Source organism: Stegodyphus dumicola, chromosome 5 (genome assembly GCF_044657685.1).
Source record: "Stegodyphus dumicola isolate Sdum_Otavi_A_Nest chromosome 5, ASM4465768v1".
NCBI classification, from domain to species: domain Eukaryota; kingdom Metazoa; phylum Arthropoda; class Arachnida; order Araneae; family Eresidae; genus Stegodyphus; species Stegodyphus dumicola.
In genome coordinates this window covers 85,817,771-85,835,642 of record NC_140772.1, presented here as the reverse complement: position 1 = coordinate 85,835,642, position 17,872 = coordinate 85,817,771, and the positions used below count along the sequence as shown (strand labels likewise).

Here is a 17,872-nt window from a genome sequence, read left to right as displayed (position 1 = left end):
TGATCAATTTTGATAAAATTTCATAAAAGTAAGCAGAGAATAAAAAAATTACATTCAAATGTAAAAATGTTTGAGAAGTAAGGCTTATAGCATATAATATGAGAAAATGAACTTCTAAAATATCCTTTTATAAGTAAGTAACATTAAAAGCAGTGATCAAAAAGGAATTACCTGAATGAGACCAAAATTAGTAGCTGTGATATACAAGCACTGAAAATGAAATACTAACAGCACTATACAAATTAAATGTTTTATTCAGAAAATACAGCTACAAGGGAGAGGGGGCAAAAATCCACTGGACCACCTCTGGCTCTGATGTAAGCTGTTATCTCGCTGAGTATTGCCTCATAGAGTTTTCAGATGTCCTCCTGAGAGATAGCTTACCATACATGTTCTTACAGGCAAGTTAGAGCCCAAGCATACTTTGGGGACAGATCTTCCAATTGCACATACCCGAGAAGTAATGGACAAGTATGAATACAAGGAATAGAAAGGCATGCAATGCATGGCAGAGCATTATCCTGTTAAAGTGTAATCCCAGTCGTCCATGAAAGAAAAGGTAACAGGGTAAAATGTTGTTGATGTACTGTTGTGCTGTAAAGGGTGTCATGGATGACTACAGAAGGGTCTGGTTACCGAACGAAATTGCACCCCGACACCATAACTCCCTAATGTCGGGCTCTGTGGCAGATGACAATCAGGTGAGAATCTCATCACTATCCTAGACATCTCCAGGCATGTCTTTGCTGGTCGTTGGGGTTCAATTTAATGCAAGACTCATCACAGAAAACGATTACACTCAAGTCAATGAGATCTTAGGTGAAATTCACCTGACATCTCTGCAAACATGTCTGGTGGTGTGCAACACTGAGAAGCAATCAGCATAATGGCCGCCGAGACCTCAACTCCTGTTCACTGAGTTGCCTATCAATGCCAGCACTGATCAGATGATCACTCTGTCCACTCTCTTAGTCGATTGCTGCCTTCTTGATGCTGTGTACAGCCATGGTTCACACATTCTTGGACACATCATTGAAAGTAGCATTGCTTCTACCCAAATGTACCATTGCAAATCCTTTCTCAAATGGTGACATTTGCTCATAGTATTCGCTAACCTGTCTAGTTTACATCTGTTGACATAACTACACTCCAATGCCTCAGCACTGAAATGTCCTCTGTTTCATATATTATCCGCATGATCTGTTGCAATGAACTGCAGCTTCAGCTAGTGAGTCACTGGGTGGCAAAAATTAATCATTTGCATATTCCACCATAAGGTATGAACATATGCAGTTTTGTCACATTCAGTAATTCCTTCTCAGTGCTTTGCTCTTTTATGTCACAAAGTGTATTTATAACAAATAGGTATATCATTTTAAGATGAAAAATTCAGAAATTTTGTTTCTTGCAAGGTAATAATGCTACATGAGAAGGCTTTATTCACTTTTTTTTTTTTTTTTTTAAATCTATACCTGTACATACACATGATTTAGCATCCTGAAAATTCTTGGATGCCCATCGTCAGCTATGCAAAAATTTTATAGGAAAAAATATCCTGTTTGAAATAATCTCCAAAGAATATATCCAGTTTTTACACTTGCCCCTTTATATTATCTTTATTTTTTAATGTTTTAAGTTCATAATAACAGAAGAATAGGTTAATTCTAGGCTTGATATATTGTTAGTAGCCATAAATACAAATTTCACCGAGAAATCCATGTTAAAAAATCTTATGGCTTATGATAGGTCTCAGACATGTTTGAAAAATAGCCATGTTTTTTCTATGAACAAAACTTTGAATGCAAACCTTGTACAAGGTATGGCACAAACTTGTAACAGGGAACTTTACATGGATAGTGTTAAGTATTCTGAAGTACTCCATAACCTATCACATTGCTTCTGAAGCCTTTTCAATTTTCAGTCATTTTCCAGCACTAAGCACTTTACCATCCAGTGTAATTTTTGTGGGTTGTGAATTCTGCTGTTAAATGTCTACCTAGATTCAAAATAAGTTTCTGTATTTAATTCTGAGACTCAAAGCCTATCCTAAATTCTAAAAATTTTGCTGCTGGATGCTTCTCTTAATTCTAAAAATGTTGCTGCCTGGTGCAACCATATCAAATGGCCCTGTTTATCAGTAAAATAATGCAGTCATATACATCAAAAACTTAATAAAATAACAGCAAATTTGGCACTAGATCTTGTCATCAGAACGGCTCGTTACACAACAGACAGCCGTCTGAAAAATGTTTCAACCATATTGAGGCACTATGCATACAAAAATAAAAAAAGTACTATGAGTGTGCAGAGAAACTTACAAGGTTCCTTTAGCCAGTATTTTATGTTTTGGATCTTTACACTCTTCTTCTTTCCATTTCCCCTGCCAGAATGCAAACTAGTTCGTGCATATTTAAGGTGATGTTTATGATAGCATATACTCTGCCTCTCTCTCAAAGCCACGATAACAGGTTGCTAGATACAATATTAGCAATCTTCGGCCTTGCATTAAAATTGACGATAGTTGAATATCCAAGTTTTGAGCCAACTTCATATTGATTTATATACCCATTGGCTACTAGCATATTTAAATTTGCATTTGAACTTACTGTACTTGATCACAAGTGGTTGGCTGAGTTGTAAGCATCAAGGGTGCATTCTGTTCTTATTGAGTTTTAAATAAAGGGCCTTCTGTGATTATTATTTTAGACTTAGTGATAATTCACTTACTGCAACACACATCAAACATTATAAACTTAAGTGAGCAATTTAGCGGTGAAATAGGAAACCTAAGTCTAAGCTACTTCAAAGGCTGGTTTATGATAATTTATTGTGATTTTATCATAATTTCAATCAATTATTAATTTTTTCATGCTTATCCACAGGAACTACTTAACAAAACTGCTGTTAATGAAAGAGCATAAAGAGAGAGAGAGACAAGGAGATAAATACTTCAGCTGTCAAATCTGCAAAATATGAATCATCATAATGTAATATAATTTATTCCACTTACGAACCAAGGTGACACAACAAAATGATTACACAGCAATAAAAATTGCAAAATTAAGGAATTGATGAAGCTGCCATATGCTGCAAATAGCTTGTACTGATTGTGGCATTGATTGAAACACTTCACCAAAAAAGGGAGACAGTTCTATATCGCCCTTTCTACTGGGACGATTGACGAAATTCAACTTGTGTTCTTCATGTCTCAAAAGCGACTTAGGATAAGTATTAGATTTATATATAGCATCATTTTATTATAGGTATTTTGAGAAAAAATCAAACCTTTTCTGAAATAACATGCCAATTGTTTTCCACATTTCAATTCTACCACACAAATTATGCCAAGCTCCTAAGTTTTGTAAAAATCATGAGTAGTTTTTAAAATATTAGCTCCCCAATGCTAATTGAATTTGGTATATATTTATTAATATCTCTTTTTTTTATTAAACTTATTTGATTTTTTCCTTTCACATTTTGAAGTTTAGGTTTATCCAAAATAAAATTTGCCCATTCTTTATGATTTATTTTAAATTTTGTATTTTTAAATAATTTTTATAAATTTTTTGGAAAAAATTTTGAATTATAATCTATAAAATTTTAATCATCATCTTAAAATAGACATATTTCTGCAAAAAAATTTAATTTTATACTCAAAATTTCCAAATACATAAGTAAATTTGTATATTGACGCATGAGACACTTTGTTAAAATTATTTGGAAGGAGATCGACGTGGCTTTTTTTACGCTCAGGCACAATGTAAAAAGGTAGGACCGATGTGACTTTTTTCCAGTCCTTCACAATGGAAGAAAAAGGAAAATGGGCAGCCATATAACCAAGGAAATTACTCTTGGTGCAAACTGAAAAAAAAAAAAAGACACAACATAAATTTGTGAATTTCTCTGTAAATTTTGCACCAAATTTTACAAAATTTCATATTTAGGCATAATTTGAATCGTAGAATCGAAATATGGAAAAAATTGGGTAGTTATTTTAGAAAAAGTCCGATTTTGTATCAAAATAATTATGTAAAAACAATGCTATCAGGGTTCATAGCCACATTTTAGTTAAAAAAATAAGCACCTATAAGCACTTTTCAAGCACATTTTAAGAAAAAAAATAAGCACCTGTTTAATTGCATTAATTACATATATACACAACTGCATAAACTTAAAATAAAAATGAGATTTAACCGTAATTCAAAATTCGAGAAATTCAGTATTCAAAGAGACAATCAGCATTACTCAACCATGGGAAACAATTACAATTACTTTTTAATTGCAAATAACAGTTTAATTTAACATACAGTAGATAACAAATGCTGCTCTTGATTTAAAAAAAAAATGATCTGTAGCCCAATTATCACCGTAAACATACAGATTGTAAAAATGTATTTATAAACAAAAAAAAGGCCCAACAAAACTGAGTCTGCTGCTTAGCAAGCACAGTAAAACTACTGCAGAATGTTTTGCTCTATTCAATCCATATCAGAAAGTGACAAAATAATAACAATAATAAATAAATAAATAAACAATAACCAGTCCATTGCTGCGAACTGTGACAGTTTAAATATTCGAGATTTTTCACAGAAAGGGAAGGATCTGGAAGCTTACGAACCCTAAAAAAAATTGAAAATGTACACCCAAAATTCCCAATTTTGAAGCACATGAAACGCAGAAATAATAGGAAGAGGTAGGAATATAGTAAATGAATATATGACAAAAGTTTTTCAAAAGCAGAAAATGAAAATTAAAAAATAAATAAATAAATCAGCGGTCCATGGGAGATTTAAATTTTTTATTTTCAACCAAGAATTAATAATAATTAAATAGAAAAAAGTTTACTTAGAAGTTGATAATCTTTCTTAAGATTTTCCATATCGTACTGTAAGGCATATCCATAATAAAAGGTAATTTTATTCCGTATTAATTTGCATTTGTTAACACTCTATTTTCTATTACACAGCGCCAAATATTCCCCTAGCGGTGACTTTTGAAACTAATTTTTTTTTTCACGGAATCCTTCGTCCTCCCCACCTTGTTTAACCTTCCTACAAAATGTGGCGTCATTCTCGCAAATAGATCGCGTTACAGAACACTTTGAGCACTGTAAGTTTAATTATGGCCACCCGGTATTATAAATATTCATATCTATACTTATAATATAAGCATAACGATCGTAATAAACACGAATATAAACTGACCACGTGGGATTTGGAACGTCTATTCTACTCACGTGAATCAAAGGTTAAAGATTAAATATTAAATTAATGTGGAGAAAGCCATTTCCGGATGTATGATTCACAATCTGACGCTTCAGATAAGAAAGAAAAAGTTGTTTATTTAGTTGCGGCTTTGATGCAAGGGAAAAAAAAAAAAAAAAAGAGAGATTTAGAGAAAAAGTAAGCACCTATAAGGGCTTTTATAATTTATTTTCAAATATAAGGACTTATAAGCACTTATAAGGACTGCTACGAACGCTGGCTATATATAAATATAATATATATTCTAAGTCATGCTTTTGGTACATGGGAAACCCAATTTGAATTTTGTCTATCAGCCCAGCAGAACGAGAGATATAGAGCTGCCCCCCCTTCTTTTTGCCCAGTGTACTTGCTTAACCCTTTGCGGCACAGTGTGTCCGGTCTGGACACACCTAAAAATTTCCTTCTGTACGCACAGAAAAATTGAATGAAAAAGTATTTATAGGTTACTCTGAACCTTTTTTATTTATAGTAGATGGCAGCTCAACACAAACCAGTCCATATATTTTAGCCATGTTTAGTTTTTTAAGACCCTCATTTTTCAGAGAAATCTTCCAGATTTTTTTTAGGGTATAAAAGGAATTGTTTGAAAAGAAATTTCTATATTATTTTTTTTTTGGCTGTATGCTAATCTCCTTATTCTATATTAGTTTTAGATTTTTAGCTTTAAAATTAATTTTTTTAATCTAAAATTAAACGGTAAACCCTAGGTGTGCCCAGACCGGGCTCACCGATAATCTAGGACAACTGAGAGCCTGTATTCTTTGTTTCTCCGCATTTCATCAGTCAGTTCATTAACAACAATGCTCAGTTCAGCACTCTTTTCAAAGCTGCTCTATTCAATCAGTGTGCCACTTTGGGCACACCCACAGAATTAAAACGATAAGAGCTATCTTCACAAAATTTTACTTGTGTACTCCTCTAGGCCTAATTATACTGCCTACTTTTTTTTTTTTTTTAAATCAAAACTCCGACTTTAAAAGGTAGCGTGCCGGAAAAAGTTAAGCCCAAACTCGATTTACATGGGTGTACAAGTGTCATGAGCAAACTGCCGCTCCACAGAATTTTAGATATGTCAGTAGATGACGTATCAGGTGAATGCGCAAGCCAAAGAAGAAGCAGTATTTGACATACCGAGAAGTCTTGACGTTTCTGCAACACATTGATAGGCACAGCTCTACTGGGAATTACTGTGCAAAGAAATGTATAGACATAATTTGCGGTACAGCAGATGCCAGCAAACTGACCAGCAAAGGCATACCTAGAGCAATGCTCCAAAAAATTTATCATCTTTCTTTCCTTTTTGCTGGCAATCAAGTGGCCAATTTACTAGGACATTAATACATCTGCGGAAAAGACCCATCATTGCAACTGTTTATGATACAGTGCCTAGGATGCACATGAACAAGGAACACGATAAATACAGACATACTCGAAATATCAATGTGCAAACTGTTGAGATGAAGGAGCATGGTCCATCACTGTCATGCAATTCCATGCTAAAGTAACATTTCACAACTCACTACCAGGCTGTCACTTGTTTGATTTCCTTGAACCAACTGCTTACACATATGCATCACCAATGCCAAAATTTGAACTCTGCACCCCCCAAACGCCGAAAGGACGCACTTCTAATTACACATCTAAGAAAATTTCTTAGCTGGTGCTTAAAATTCTTTGCATATAGCACATTTAAATTAAGGTCGGCTACATCAATTCACAATTAATTCTTATTAATTCACATCAATTCTTATTAATAATAAGAATTTTTTAATCAAACTTACATTCACTGTGGCCAACATGTTTTCAGGATCTAGTAAAATTTTTATAATACCAGACAGATGTACAGCTCCTCCCATTTCTGAAAGAGAAATAACATAAAATTATATTATTATTATTTTTTTTTCCTACTCTAAGAATTTTTCAAATACACAGATATACACAAAATGCATATAGCATGTACATAATTTTACATGCAACTGAAAATATTTTCTCAAAATCTTTCTACAACTCCCCACCTTTTTTCCTGGAACTTTACTGCACCTAACACAACAGCATTTAGTAGAGGGTACAATTTTTTGCTGCTTAATTAATTTAGACACTATGTTACAAACTTCTCATATAATTAAATTACATTTTTTCCCTTTCTACATCCAATTACACTTTTTTAATATAATTTAAATCACATTAAGGTATGTAACTTTAAATGATTAAATTACTAGTTCTTTGATTGTTTCATCAAAACTACCATCCAATGAACATGATGATATTTTATTAGAATAAATATAGTCTTTGATTCCGCCTAAAATTTTGCCCAATTCCAATCTGTGGAGTGTTCTTCATTGGCTGATTCTCAACTTCTGATCTTTTACTTTCAGTGATAGTAGTAAAAAATGCATTAACATGATAGCTAAACAGGCAGGTGGAAATTTTCAACACATAAAAACAAAAGATCAACCAGCAACAAATGTTATACATTTTCATTACCTAAGAATAATAGTGCTTTTCAGATACTGAAAAATATATCTACTCTGACATGATTGAACGGTTTTTCCTTCCTTATATTAGTACTAGACTTAAGCTTGGGCTTAGATTCCTTAATAATAATAATAATAATTTTAAAAAAATCATACACTAATTTTGCTGACGTAGTAAAGGCTTTTTGCTTATGCCAAGGTACGAATGATCCTTAAAAGATATAGACTAATATCAAAGACCACATTCTTTTATGAATACTTGATGACACAATAATTTAAAGATTATAATGACCATAATAATTCAATGACAATTATGAAATGTGTAACTTCACTAAATAACCACAGGATTCCTAATGTCCGCCAATGCTTATCTGTACTCAGACTTTATTATTAGTATTTTAATACTCCTTTATGTTCAGTATTATTATAGGCTGAATGTATGCAAGTTTGAAGTTTCATTCTTATACATAATTAAACATGCAAATGACATACATTAACATAGTTAATACATAACTACTTTAAAATTTTATGAAATTCTTAAAACGTTTTCTTAATTGAATGGTAATTATTCCTAACAATGAAGATAATTTCGATATACAGTTTGTGTACTTGCACATTTGTAATACAATAAATCTTTGTTAACATGAATCTCAAGGGACTGAAAACATTCATGTTGAATGGAGAATCAGATTTTATTTTTGGAATAGTTTTTTTTTCTTTTTCTTACACATTAATCATTTACAGTAAATAGTTACTACAATATATTATGCATGTGATCATAGGAACTACAGTACTACATTAATTACTGTATTATATCTGGAAAAAATGCACTCGCACATCATTTTCTAGTGAAATATTCCTCTATATTGTGCTGTTGCAAATGGAAATGCCCACGGCACAAACTGCAGCTTCCACAAGTTGCTTGCAATAAGACCTCTTCGTAATTCCCATGATCCATAGGAAGATGACTTATTGAATTTTAGGGGAAAAGTGAACTCCTTAGTTCAGATCACATAAGTTATAGGCTGCACACCTGCTCAATGTCATAAGCACATACATACTCTGAGCCATCCTTCGACTATTAAAACAACCAAGCCATTTACAAAATTTACCATTATGGTAGAGTACTATTTAAGCTTTTTAAAATAAAATAGTTTCTCAGATTTATCGATAGAATGGTGTTTATCACTATTGTCTGCACATTATACATAAGGCAACAGTTAAACGTTGTTTGCTGCATGATCCAGCATGGTGCTTCTTACCTCTTATTCAAAGTCCAATTTTGTCCATATTCTAAACATCACAAGAGGCATACTTTTCTCTCACTTGGTCAAATTTGCACAACCAGTTGTTCGCTCCTTCTTCATCAGCTTTATTTGTTACTCCAGAAATCAATAATGATGCAATCATGTATCTCTTTTGGAAGTAATAGTGACAATATGTAGAACAACTGAAATCTTGAATATCTAAATTTTTTGCAATTTCGTTCACTTTTGACTGAATAGGTCCATTTAAAGGTACACTGGAAGCATGCACATGACTGAACTGTTCTAGAAGTTCAGTTTTGACATCTTCCTACTGCAAAATTGTTTAGGTTTGTTCCTGGAAGCCGATGCAGTAGCATTAAGAATTTTTTCACAATGTAGTAGTATTAAGAATGTTTTTGCAATCTTTTAAGTATTGAGAATAAGGTAGATTTGGCAATTCCATACCATTCAACAGACGAAGGTCTACTTCCTTTACATTTTTAGTTTTGTTTGCAAATCTATGTCTGTTTTATTCCTCTTGGCTCTGAATCACTCAGTAAGATGCTTGGAATTAACGTTAGTTGTTGCATCCTGAAAGCTACCAGTTAAACTACCGATCAGACTGGAATTTAAACTGCAATTATTCAATTAGTAAGCTGCGTCCCACAGAGTTTCAGGAAGAAGAGAATATACTAACTCACTCTGGTGACAATTGGAAGGAGAAGACAAGTAAGTAATTTTACCCAATTAATACAGAATTATTCAAGATTTAACACTAGTTGTACTAGCTTACTTTTAAAGAATATAAAAGCACATCTGAACAAAGAACTGCATTTGTTGATGCTGCTGTGTTTTAAAGAATAATGTATTCTGTGAGGTTTTCATTTAAACAGGATGGAAAACTTCTGAAAGCTGCCCTAAAATGAAACCAGTTCATAATTTGTGCTAATCAAAATTTGTATTAATCAGTAAAACCTCTTTTAAGATCATATACATAGTTGCGAGGACCAAATTTTGTTCATGTTAAGTGTTTGACCATGCCTTGTTTTTAAAGGCAAGATCACTACAAATTTTATTTAAGAATTTATTTCTCACATACAGTTTGTGGCTGCCGTAATTCCATACCTACTTTGATAGAAAAAAAATGCATTTTCTTGACACAAACACTTTCACCAAGCAAGCTGTTAATTTGCAATTTTAAACCTATTATCCTACTGTTAATGGGCTGCAACAAAGTAGGAAACTTACTCAGAGTTTTTGGTGTGACAAGCAGATTATCATTGTTAAGACTGAGGGCTATTTGGCAAACATTTGTGTTTTATTTACAAACACCATTTAAATAAGGGCTTCATAAAAAGACACATCAATTTTTTAATACGAGGGTTAGTCAAAAGGTTAGTTGCACTGCCTAAGAAAACAAAACAGGAGCAAAATTTTACAATAACTTTATTTATATCTTAAAGTTCCATTCAAAATCTACTTTTCAACTTAAATTACCTCTGTTATTTAAGCATTTGTTGAGGCATGGTACAAGTTTTTCGATGGCTTCTGCAAAGAAATCCCGTCCAATGTCTGATATAATCATTGTTGGGCTGCAGCTTTCATTTCGGCATCCAAATGGTACCGTCGATTTGAATGTTCTTGTTTCATGGGACCAAACATATGGAAGTCAGGAGATGAAAGGTCTGGGCTATAAAGGAGGGTGATTCCACACTTCCCACCTAAACTTTTTCAAAAGGTCACATGTTTGTTTTGCTGCATGCAGTCTTGCATTGTCATGCAGGAGCACAATGCCGTTTGACAGTTTACCTGGCCGTCGATTTTTAAGTGATTGTCGTAATCGTTTTAGTGTTTCACAATAAGAAGATGCATCAATTGTGGCACCCTTCAGCATGAACTCTGTGCATCATGCCTTCTCTGTCGAAAAACAGTGTCATCATCAACTTTCCTGCAGATGGAACAGAAAAGGTAATGATGATGTTCTACACTTTGTTCGTGTCGGGAAACTGCAATATTTCCACTTGAGTGAGCTGCATTTCGTTTCAGGTGAGAAGTAGTGAATCCAAGTTTCATTTCCAGTCACAATTTCGTCCCAAAACTCATTTCCTTCCGTTTGGTAACATTGCAGGCAGAAATGCATATGTACTTTGAAAACGCTTTATGTTCCTCCGTCAATAGACACGGGACCCATCGAGCACAAACTTTACGAAATTTAAGGTGATAGGCAATAATTTTATGCACACTTCCATGAGAAATATCCAGTTCATTTGAGATTTTGTCTACCGGTATGCGTCTGTTTGCAAGAATGCATTCATTCACGTGAGCAGCGATTTCCAAATTTGTTGCAGTTGATGGTCTTCCATCACGCTCAACGTCGTCAATGTCTGTACGTCCATTCTCGAACAAGTTGTACCATTTCATGACAGCTTGACGTGACATTGCATTTTCACCATACAATTCATGCAACTGCCCATACATTTCAGTGCAGTTGCACCTTTCTGCCCACAAAAACCGAATCACTGCACGCATTTCCAATTTGGATGCTATTTGCAGCTGTCGAGACATGTCTGCAACTGATTATCAAAAAATCTAAACCTGCCTCGGAAAAGCCGCTACGTCATGCGAGAAAGGTACATGTCTGAAGTGTTGCCACACAGTGTCATCCAAATAGTCTTAGATAAAACATATTTACGCAGTAGTGCAACAAACTTTCTGACTGGCCTACGTACTTTATAACATCAGTAAACTATGCATGCATATTAATTCTTGTTTTGGAAATTTGTAATGATATAAGTCAAAAACACAGTTTTTAGGTACTTTAAAGTGCAAAAGTAATAAATACTCTGGTCATCAAAATTTAAAAAGAATAATGAGAAAAAATATGCTAAGTTACTGTTGCAACCAACATTCAATGCTGTAATTATTTATGTTAAATTAAATACAATTGAACATGAAATTGCACTTCCATGCCTGCGTTAGTGCAAATTTGGTATGCAAATATAAAATATGCAAATTTGGTGATCGACAATGTACTGCGCAATGGATGCATGTTGGAATTCCAGTCTGTAGTGTTGTTTACAGTGAATGTGGTTTTTAAGAGTGATCAGTATTTTATAGTGATGGCTCAAAGGCACCATTTAAGTGAAGGTCAAAAGCAGCAAATAAGTGGAGAATTGAAAGAGGTCAAATACAATTGAAGGTCGCCCAAAATCTGAATATCCCTCAAAGTATCACACCAAGAGTTTGAAGCTGCTTCCTAAGCACTGAAGCAGTTGACACACAACTTAGTTAAAGGCAACCAAGAGCAAAAACTGCATCAGAAGAATGTTTTCTGTCGTTGTTGGCTCGGAAGAAACCACGAACCAATCACAAGAGATTTGGTTTTAGACCTTAAGGGTGCTATAGGAACTCGAATTAGCCATTCTACCATTGCATAAAGGCTTAACGAGGTTGCACTGTGTGTGAGATAACCAATGGTTTATGTCTCACTCAAACCAGTTTCTAGAGAGGCCCATTTCAACTAGTGCCTTTGCAATGTCCAATGGAGCCAAGACGACCGAGTCAAAGTATTGTTTACTGGCCCATTCATATACAGTCAGAACAGTAATTCTACTAGATGCATTTTGATCTGAAGACAGGAAATAACATGCAACTTGCCTTCCCTAGTTTGTGAAATACCCACCACCATTTAATGATTTGGGGAAGGAATCGTGGCAAATGGCTGTATTGAGCTGTTTATCTTTCCATAAATGATCGGGGGTATGTGGTAATGGAACACCAAGTTACACTGTTTATGGGTGCTGTTGGCCCAGAGGTTTTGCTAATGGAACACAATGTCTCACCCCATTGAGCATATGCTATGTCAGAATACTTGCAAACAGAGGATATCACTAGAACAGATTGGCCACTTTATTCACCAGACTACGCATGTCTGGGATGCCTTACGGTGCCAAATTCCACCCTGTACCCTCTACGAGCTGGAAAGTGCACTTTTAGAACAGAGGTGTACAGTTCCACAAAACTTGATCTACACTTTGGTCTATGAAATCAAGAAATGAGAGGAAAGAACCAAATCTCTCATGATTATTTTGTGGCTTCAAGTCTATGAAATTAAAATGTGATGTATTCATATCTGTCTGAGGTGACCATACACCATAATAATGAAAAAAAAATTTCTATAACAGGTGACTTAATTTTTCCACCATTTTACAATTTCCATAAATTTGATTTTAATTTTAATATTTTGTCAATATCAACTGCCAAACATTGCAGTTTATGTTTAATGCTTTCGCATAAATTTCTATTAATAATTTTTCATTAAGTATCCAGTTATATTTTATTTCTGTCCTTATCCTTTAATTTTGATGACCAGTGTTATATATTTAATAAGCAAGTATACCAGGGTCCGGATCACAAATCATCTGTTCAATAATAATATTAACCAGCAGCTGATCCTGAAAAGAAAACAATGCAATGAATATATATTTATATGAGTAAAATAAAGTAAGAAATTGAATAAGCAGTATTACTTCAATATACATATTATGTTCACAGTTTTTTTCATTGAATTTAAATTTAATATGTATAAAGCAAACACTAACATCATCTTGTTTGTTTACTTGCTGTAAAGCATATTCCCGAACCATGGACGGATTAAATTCAACAATATACGATAAGATATCTGTAGAGGCTGCTTTAATGGCTGGATCATCCATACTCTGCAACAATTATTTCAAAAAGCAATTAAACCACTTATTAACAAGCAAAAACACGTTCAGATAATTCAGAATTATGAATTTAAAAAAAATATCTTACCAAAGTTATTTCTAAAGCCTGCAATACGCCTAAAGAAGATAATGTCTGCAAAGGAAAGATATATACATTATTATATTATATCTATATATGCATAACATTATTTCTCATTACTACAGCATTTAATACGCTTCACGTAAGCTTGAAACACTTTACAAAACATGGAAGAACAAGCAATTAACATTATTTACAATTATGAAGGATAAAACAGTTATCAGATTTATTAACTTTCTTTAACCCGCGAGTGCGCACGAATAAAGAAACGTTTCTAAAAACGTCCCTATTTTCCCCAAGCGGTTGTGGTTCAGTGTAGTCTCCTCCAAGGTCATCGTCTTTATGTTTCCAAAGTTTTTCGCCTGAAATTTGATTCGAAGTTTTGTTTTGACAGGATCGGTGAAATTTGATTCAAAGTTTTGTTTTGACAGGATCGGATCTTTCAGATACAGCGCGCCTATTTACATTCTGTAATGTAGTTCATTTGTGGTAGCACAGAAAGCTGCAAATATGTCGCGTAATTTATCCTATAAGGAAGAAATGTTACTTTTGCAAAAATTATTAGATGTATGAACTGTTGAAGACTCCATTGAAGAAACAGATAATGAAAGTTATAATGACTTTTTTAGTTCTCATGATACTGATTCAGAAATCGAGATGCATTCTGAGAACGAAAATGAGAATGACATTTATTGCTTTATCAAAAAAGACAAAAACTAACCCAATTATCAAAAGAAAAGCCTAAAGCTGATAACTCCTACTCATAATATTACTACTAAATTGCCTGGGAACATCGGTAAGGCAAAATATGTGCAGACTCCAAATGAATCGTGGGAACTTTTACTAAATGAACAAATGTTGCTGAAAGTCGTCAGGCATACAAATATTTATATTGCATCTACTAGCAGCTTCGCTGCCAGCCTTCGTCTGGCTTTTAAATGTACCGGAAAAATGGCTAAAGGAAACACCAAACGTTAAATTTAAAAACTGCGTAGAATTTTACTCTGAAGAACAACTTCATAAAAAAAAGTTATTACATATAACAAAATTACAATGAAGTAAGCAATATCCCTTAATACAAATATTAATTATCCTAATAAATAAATTAATCCACTTCCCTTTGCAAAATCTTAAGAACTCAAATGGTATAAAGGAGGTTAAGAACTTTGTTTCCTTAAAAAATCACTCAAAACTTTTCAATATCTTAAAAACAGTGAAATGAGCAATAAATAACAAAAAAGAAAACAAAAAATTCTGAAAAGCAAAGTATAATTAATGATATTTTATCTTATATTTTCAAGAGAAAAATATTACAATGAAATAAGCTATATCCCTTAATACAAATATTAATTATCCTAATAAAAAATTAACCAACTTTCCTTTGAAGAAAAAAAATCATGAAAAAACTCAAAAAACAAAAAACTACGTGCAGAATTTTACTCTGCAGAACAACTTTATCAAAAAATAAATCAATAAAAATGTATTAAAAATGACAATGAAATATGCTAATCTCTTAAAAACAGTGACATAAGAAATAGGATGAAACATTGTTTGCCAAACCCATATTTCTAAAAGAATGAAACTATTCAAAATGATGCGATTTCATCAAAAATCTATCAACAACAATAAGACAGGAAAATTGTTGCCAAAATCACATTTTTAAAGATGTGAGATGCGAGAAGTGTACTCGGAAGCTTCATTTAAAAATTTTTTAAAAATACAAAAAATTATCATTTTTCCAAAATTCTTTTTTTAAAAGCAGTAGCAAGGATGAAAGTTTAACGTGTCCAAAAATCAAAGAAAAATAAACTGTACATTTTTAAAAATAAACGTTTTTTAAAAAAATCCCGTTGAAAAGGTGTTAAGCTCACTTTGTTAAATAAATTCGTATTTAATCGATTTATTGAAGCACAAAATTTATTTTAAGTTCGTAAAATAGCCAAGTGCCTACGTTTAATGACGATGTGAAAATGGAGTGTGTAGAGTAAAATTTTGCTTTCCTATAGCCCATTATGTCTCAAAATGATGTGATTTCGTCACAAAACATAAAATAAAAAAAAATTCGAATTCAAATTTCGAAAAAATCGCTTCGAGGTGCACTGGCTCTTGTCTAGATGCACCTATGTACCAAATTTCGTAGCCGTGGGTCTATTAGCTTACGTGCAGCGAAAACGAAAGACACACACACAGACAGACTCTCTATTTTATTATATGTAGAGATTTCTGACAGCTTTTAAAGAGAGAGAGATGCTCGTCACACAATTTTAATTGAAATTGGCACTTTTATAGGTCTTTTATATTTTTGTGACATAAGTCATCTCATGTAAATGTGCGGGATCTATAGGTAACAGACGGAACCGGCTTGGAAATTTTCTACAAAATTATGTCCTACAAACGTTTTCTTTTCTTATTAAGATGTTTGTGTTTTGATGACATAGGAACTCACATCGTCAAGAAAGAATCTAAACTTGCACCTATCAGAGAGTTTTTTGAAGAGTCTGTGAATAACTGCCAGAAATATTACACTGTCGATGAACTCATAACAATTGATGAAAAACTTGAAGCTTTCACAGGAAGATATTATTTCAAGCAGTACATTTCTAATAAACCTGAACAATAATTTATGAATAGGCTGAATAATAATATAATGAATTTCTAATAAATTCTTTAATAATATAATACGTTTTTCTATTCCTTTAAAATTTTTATTTCATAAAAAATATTATAGAAATTAAACTTTTAATTTTCATATTTTTAAAGTTTGATCATAATATTTTGGTATAAATGTAACAGTTTTACCTAAAAAGTAACAGTTTTTTCTTCAAAAAACACAAGCTGGGTCTTTTGGACCCAGTGCGCGCGCTCGTGTAACTCAAAAGAGTGCGCGCGTTCCCAGGTTAACTGCACATCAAAAGAAAAATTTCTGGGAATGATCAGATGACTTCTGAAAAGATCTTCCAGAAGTATATTCTGTACCTCCTCTCACATGAGACACAACACATGTAGTGAGTGACATATTTTCGTAAGCAGCATATAATGTCCTGACTATGAACCTGCAATTCATCATTAAATGAAAATGCTTTGTCTAGAAACCTCTCATTTGAAGTGATGTGGGAAGAAACTCAGAAGCTTCTTACAGCCACTAGATGTGTTAACCCCATTCGTTAAAATCAGTAGTTCTGGTTAAACAAAATGCTGAAAATGGCAAGCAAAATGCCAAAATATTTTTCTCAAAAAAAAGGGGGGGAGGAGGAAAGAAAGAACGAAGGAGAAACATTAAAATTTAGCATTTCTACATGGGGGGTTAAGAACATGTTACTGTGAAAGACAAAAATCTGGAACATGTGGACATTCTTCGATGAATGTCAACATTCACCAAGTCGCTTATTGTAATGTCTGAAATGTTTACTAACCAATAAAATAATCATTGGTCAATAAATCCACCCCGTTGCTGAAAGAAGCATTTCGTTCCTTTAATTTTTTTTTTTTTTTTTTTTTACTATCATAATCACTGCTTTAAATGATAAGCAATAAAAAGTAAACAAAAATAAAAATAACAACTCCTTGCTTTTAATGATACGCATTTAATGAATTCTTCTATTAAATGAAATAAGAACAATAAGGTTACCACAGGTTTTCCTAAATAAATAAATAATATTTATATTTAGGACACTTTTTTACCTTGAAGAAGGATTCTCTGCTTTGGGGCTGTAAGGTTTGAGAAAACATGCAATATTCTTTGAGAAACATTATCAGTTCTTTTCTCTTCTGATCTTCAGTGGCTTCATCAGTTAACTGAGCAAATAATTCTGATAAAAACTTCGGATCGTCCTGAAATTGAGATGATACATATCAACTCAGGTAACTTTAAATATAAGCAGAATAACATCTTTTCATTGAAAAACTTTATGAAACAAAAAGATTTCTATCATATCTTCTACATGTTTCAGCTACCAAAAATCAACTTCTAACAATTTATTTTTATTTTCAACAGTACCATTATTGCAAGAAAAGTTTCGAAAGTTCACAGACAGGTTTTTACTATTTCATTCAACATTTCAAATGGTGAATAATTCAA

General features: G+C 32.9%; 1 protein-coding gene across 4 annotated transcripts in view; it reads right to left on the bottom strand.

Annotated features, from left to right (window-relative positions):
* Window positions 1-17,872, bottom strand: part of flfl (serine/threonine-protein phosphatase 4 regulatory subunit 3 flfl) — a 135,813-nt gene that overhangs the window by 27,833 nt on the left and 90,108 nt on the right. For all 4 annotated transcript variants that reach the window (XM_085816846.1, XM_085816845.1, XM_085816847.1 and 1 more), the window contains exons 6-10: window positions 17,476-17,625; window positions 13,804-13,848; window positions 13,590-13,706; window positions 13,388-13,442; window positions 7,049-7,125 (exon numbers count right to left, since the gene is read on the bottom strand). In XM_085816846.1, the coding sequence (XP_085672972.1) occupies window positions 7,049-7,125; window positions 13,388-13,442; window positions 13,590-13,706; window positions 13,804-13,848; window positions 17,476-17,625 (444 nt within the window). The remainder of the gene's footprint in view (window positions 1-7,048; window positions 7,126-13,387; window positions 13,443-13,589; window positions 13,707-13,803; window positions 13,849-17,475; window positions 17,626-17,872) is intronic.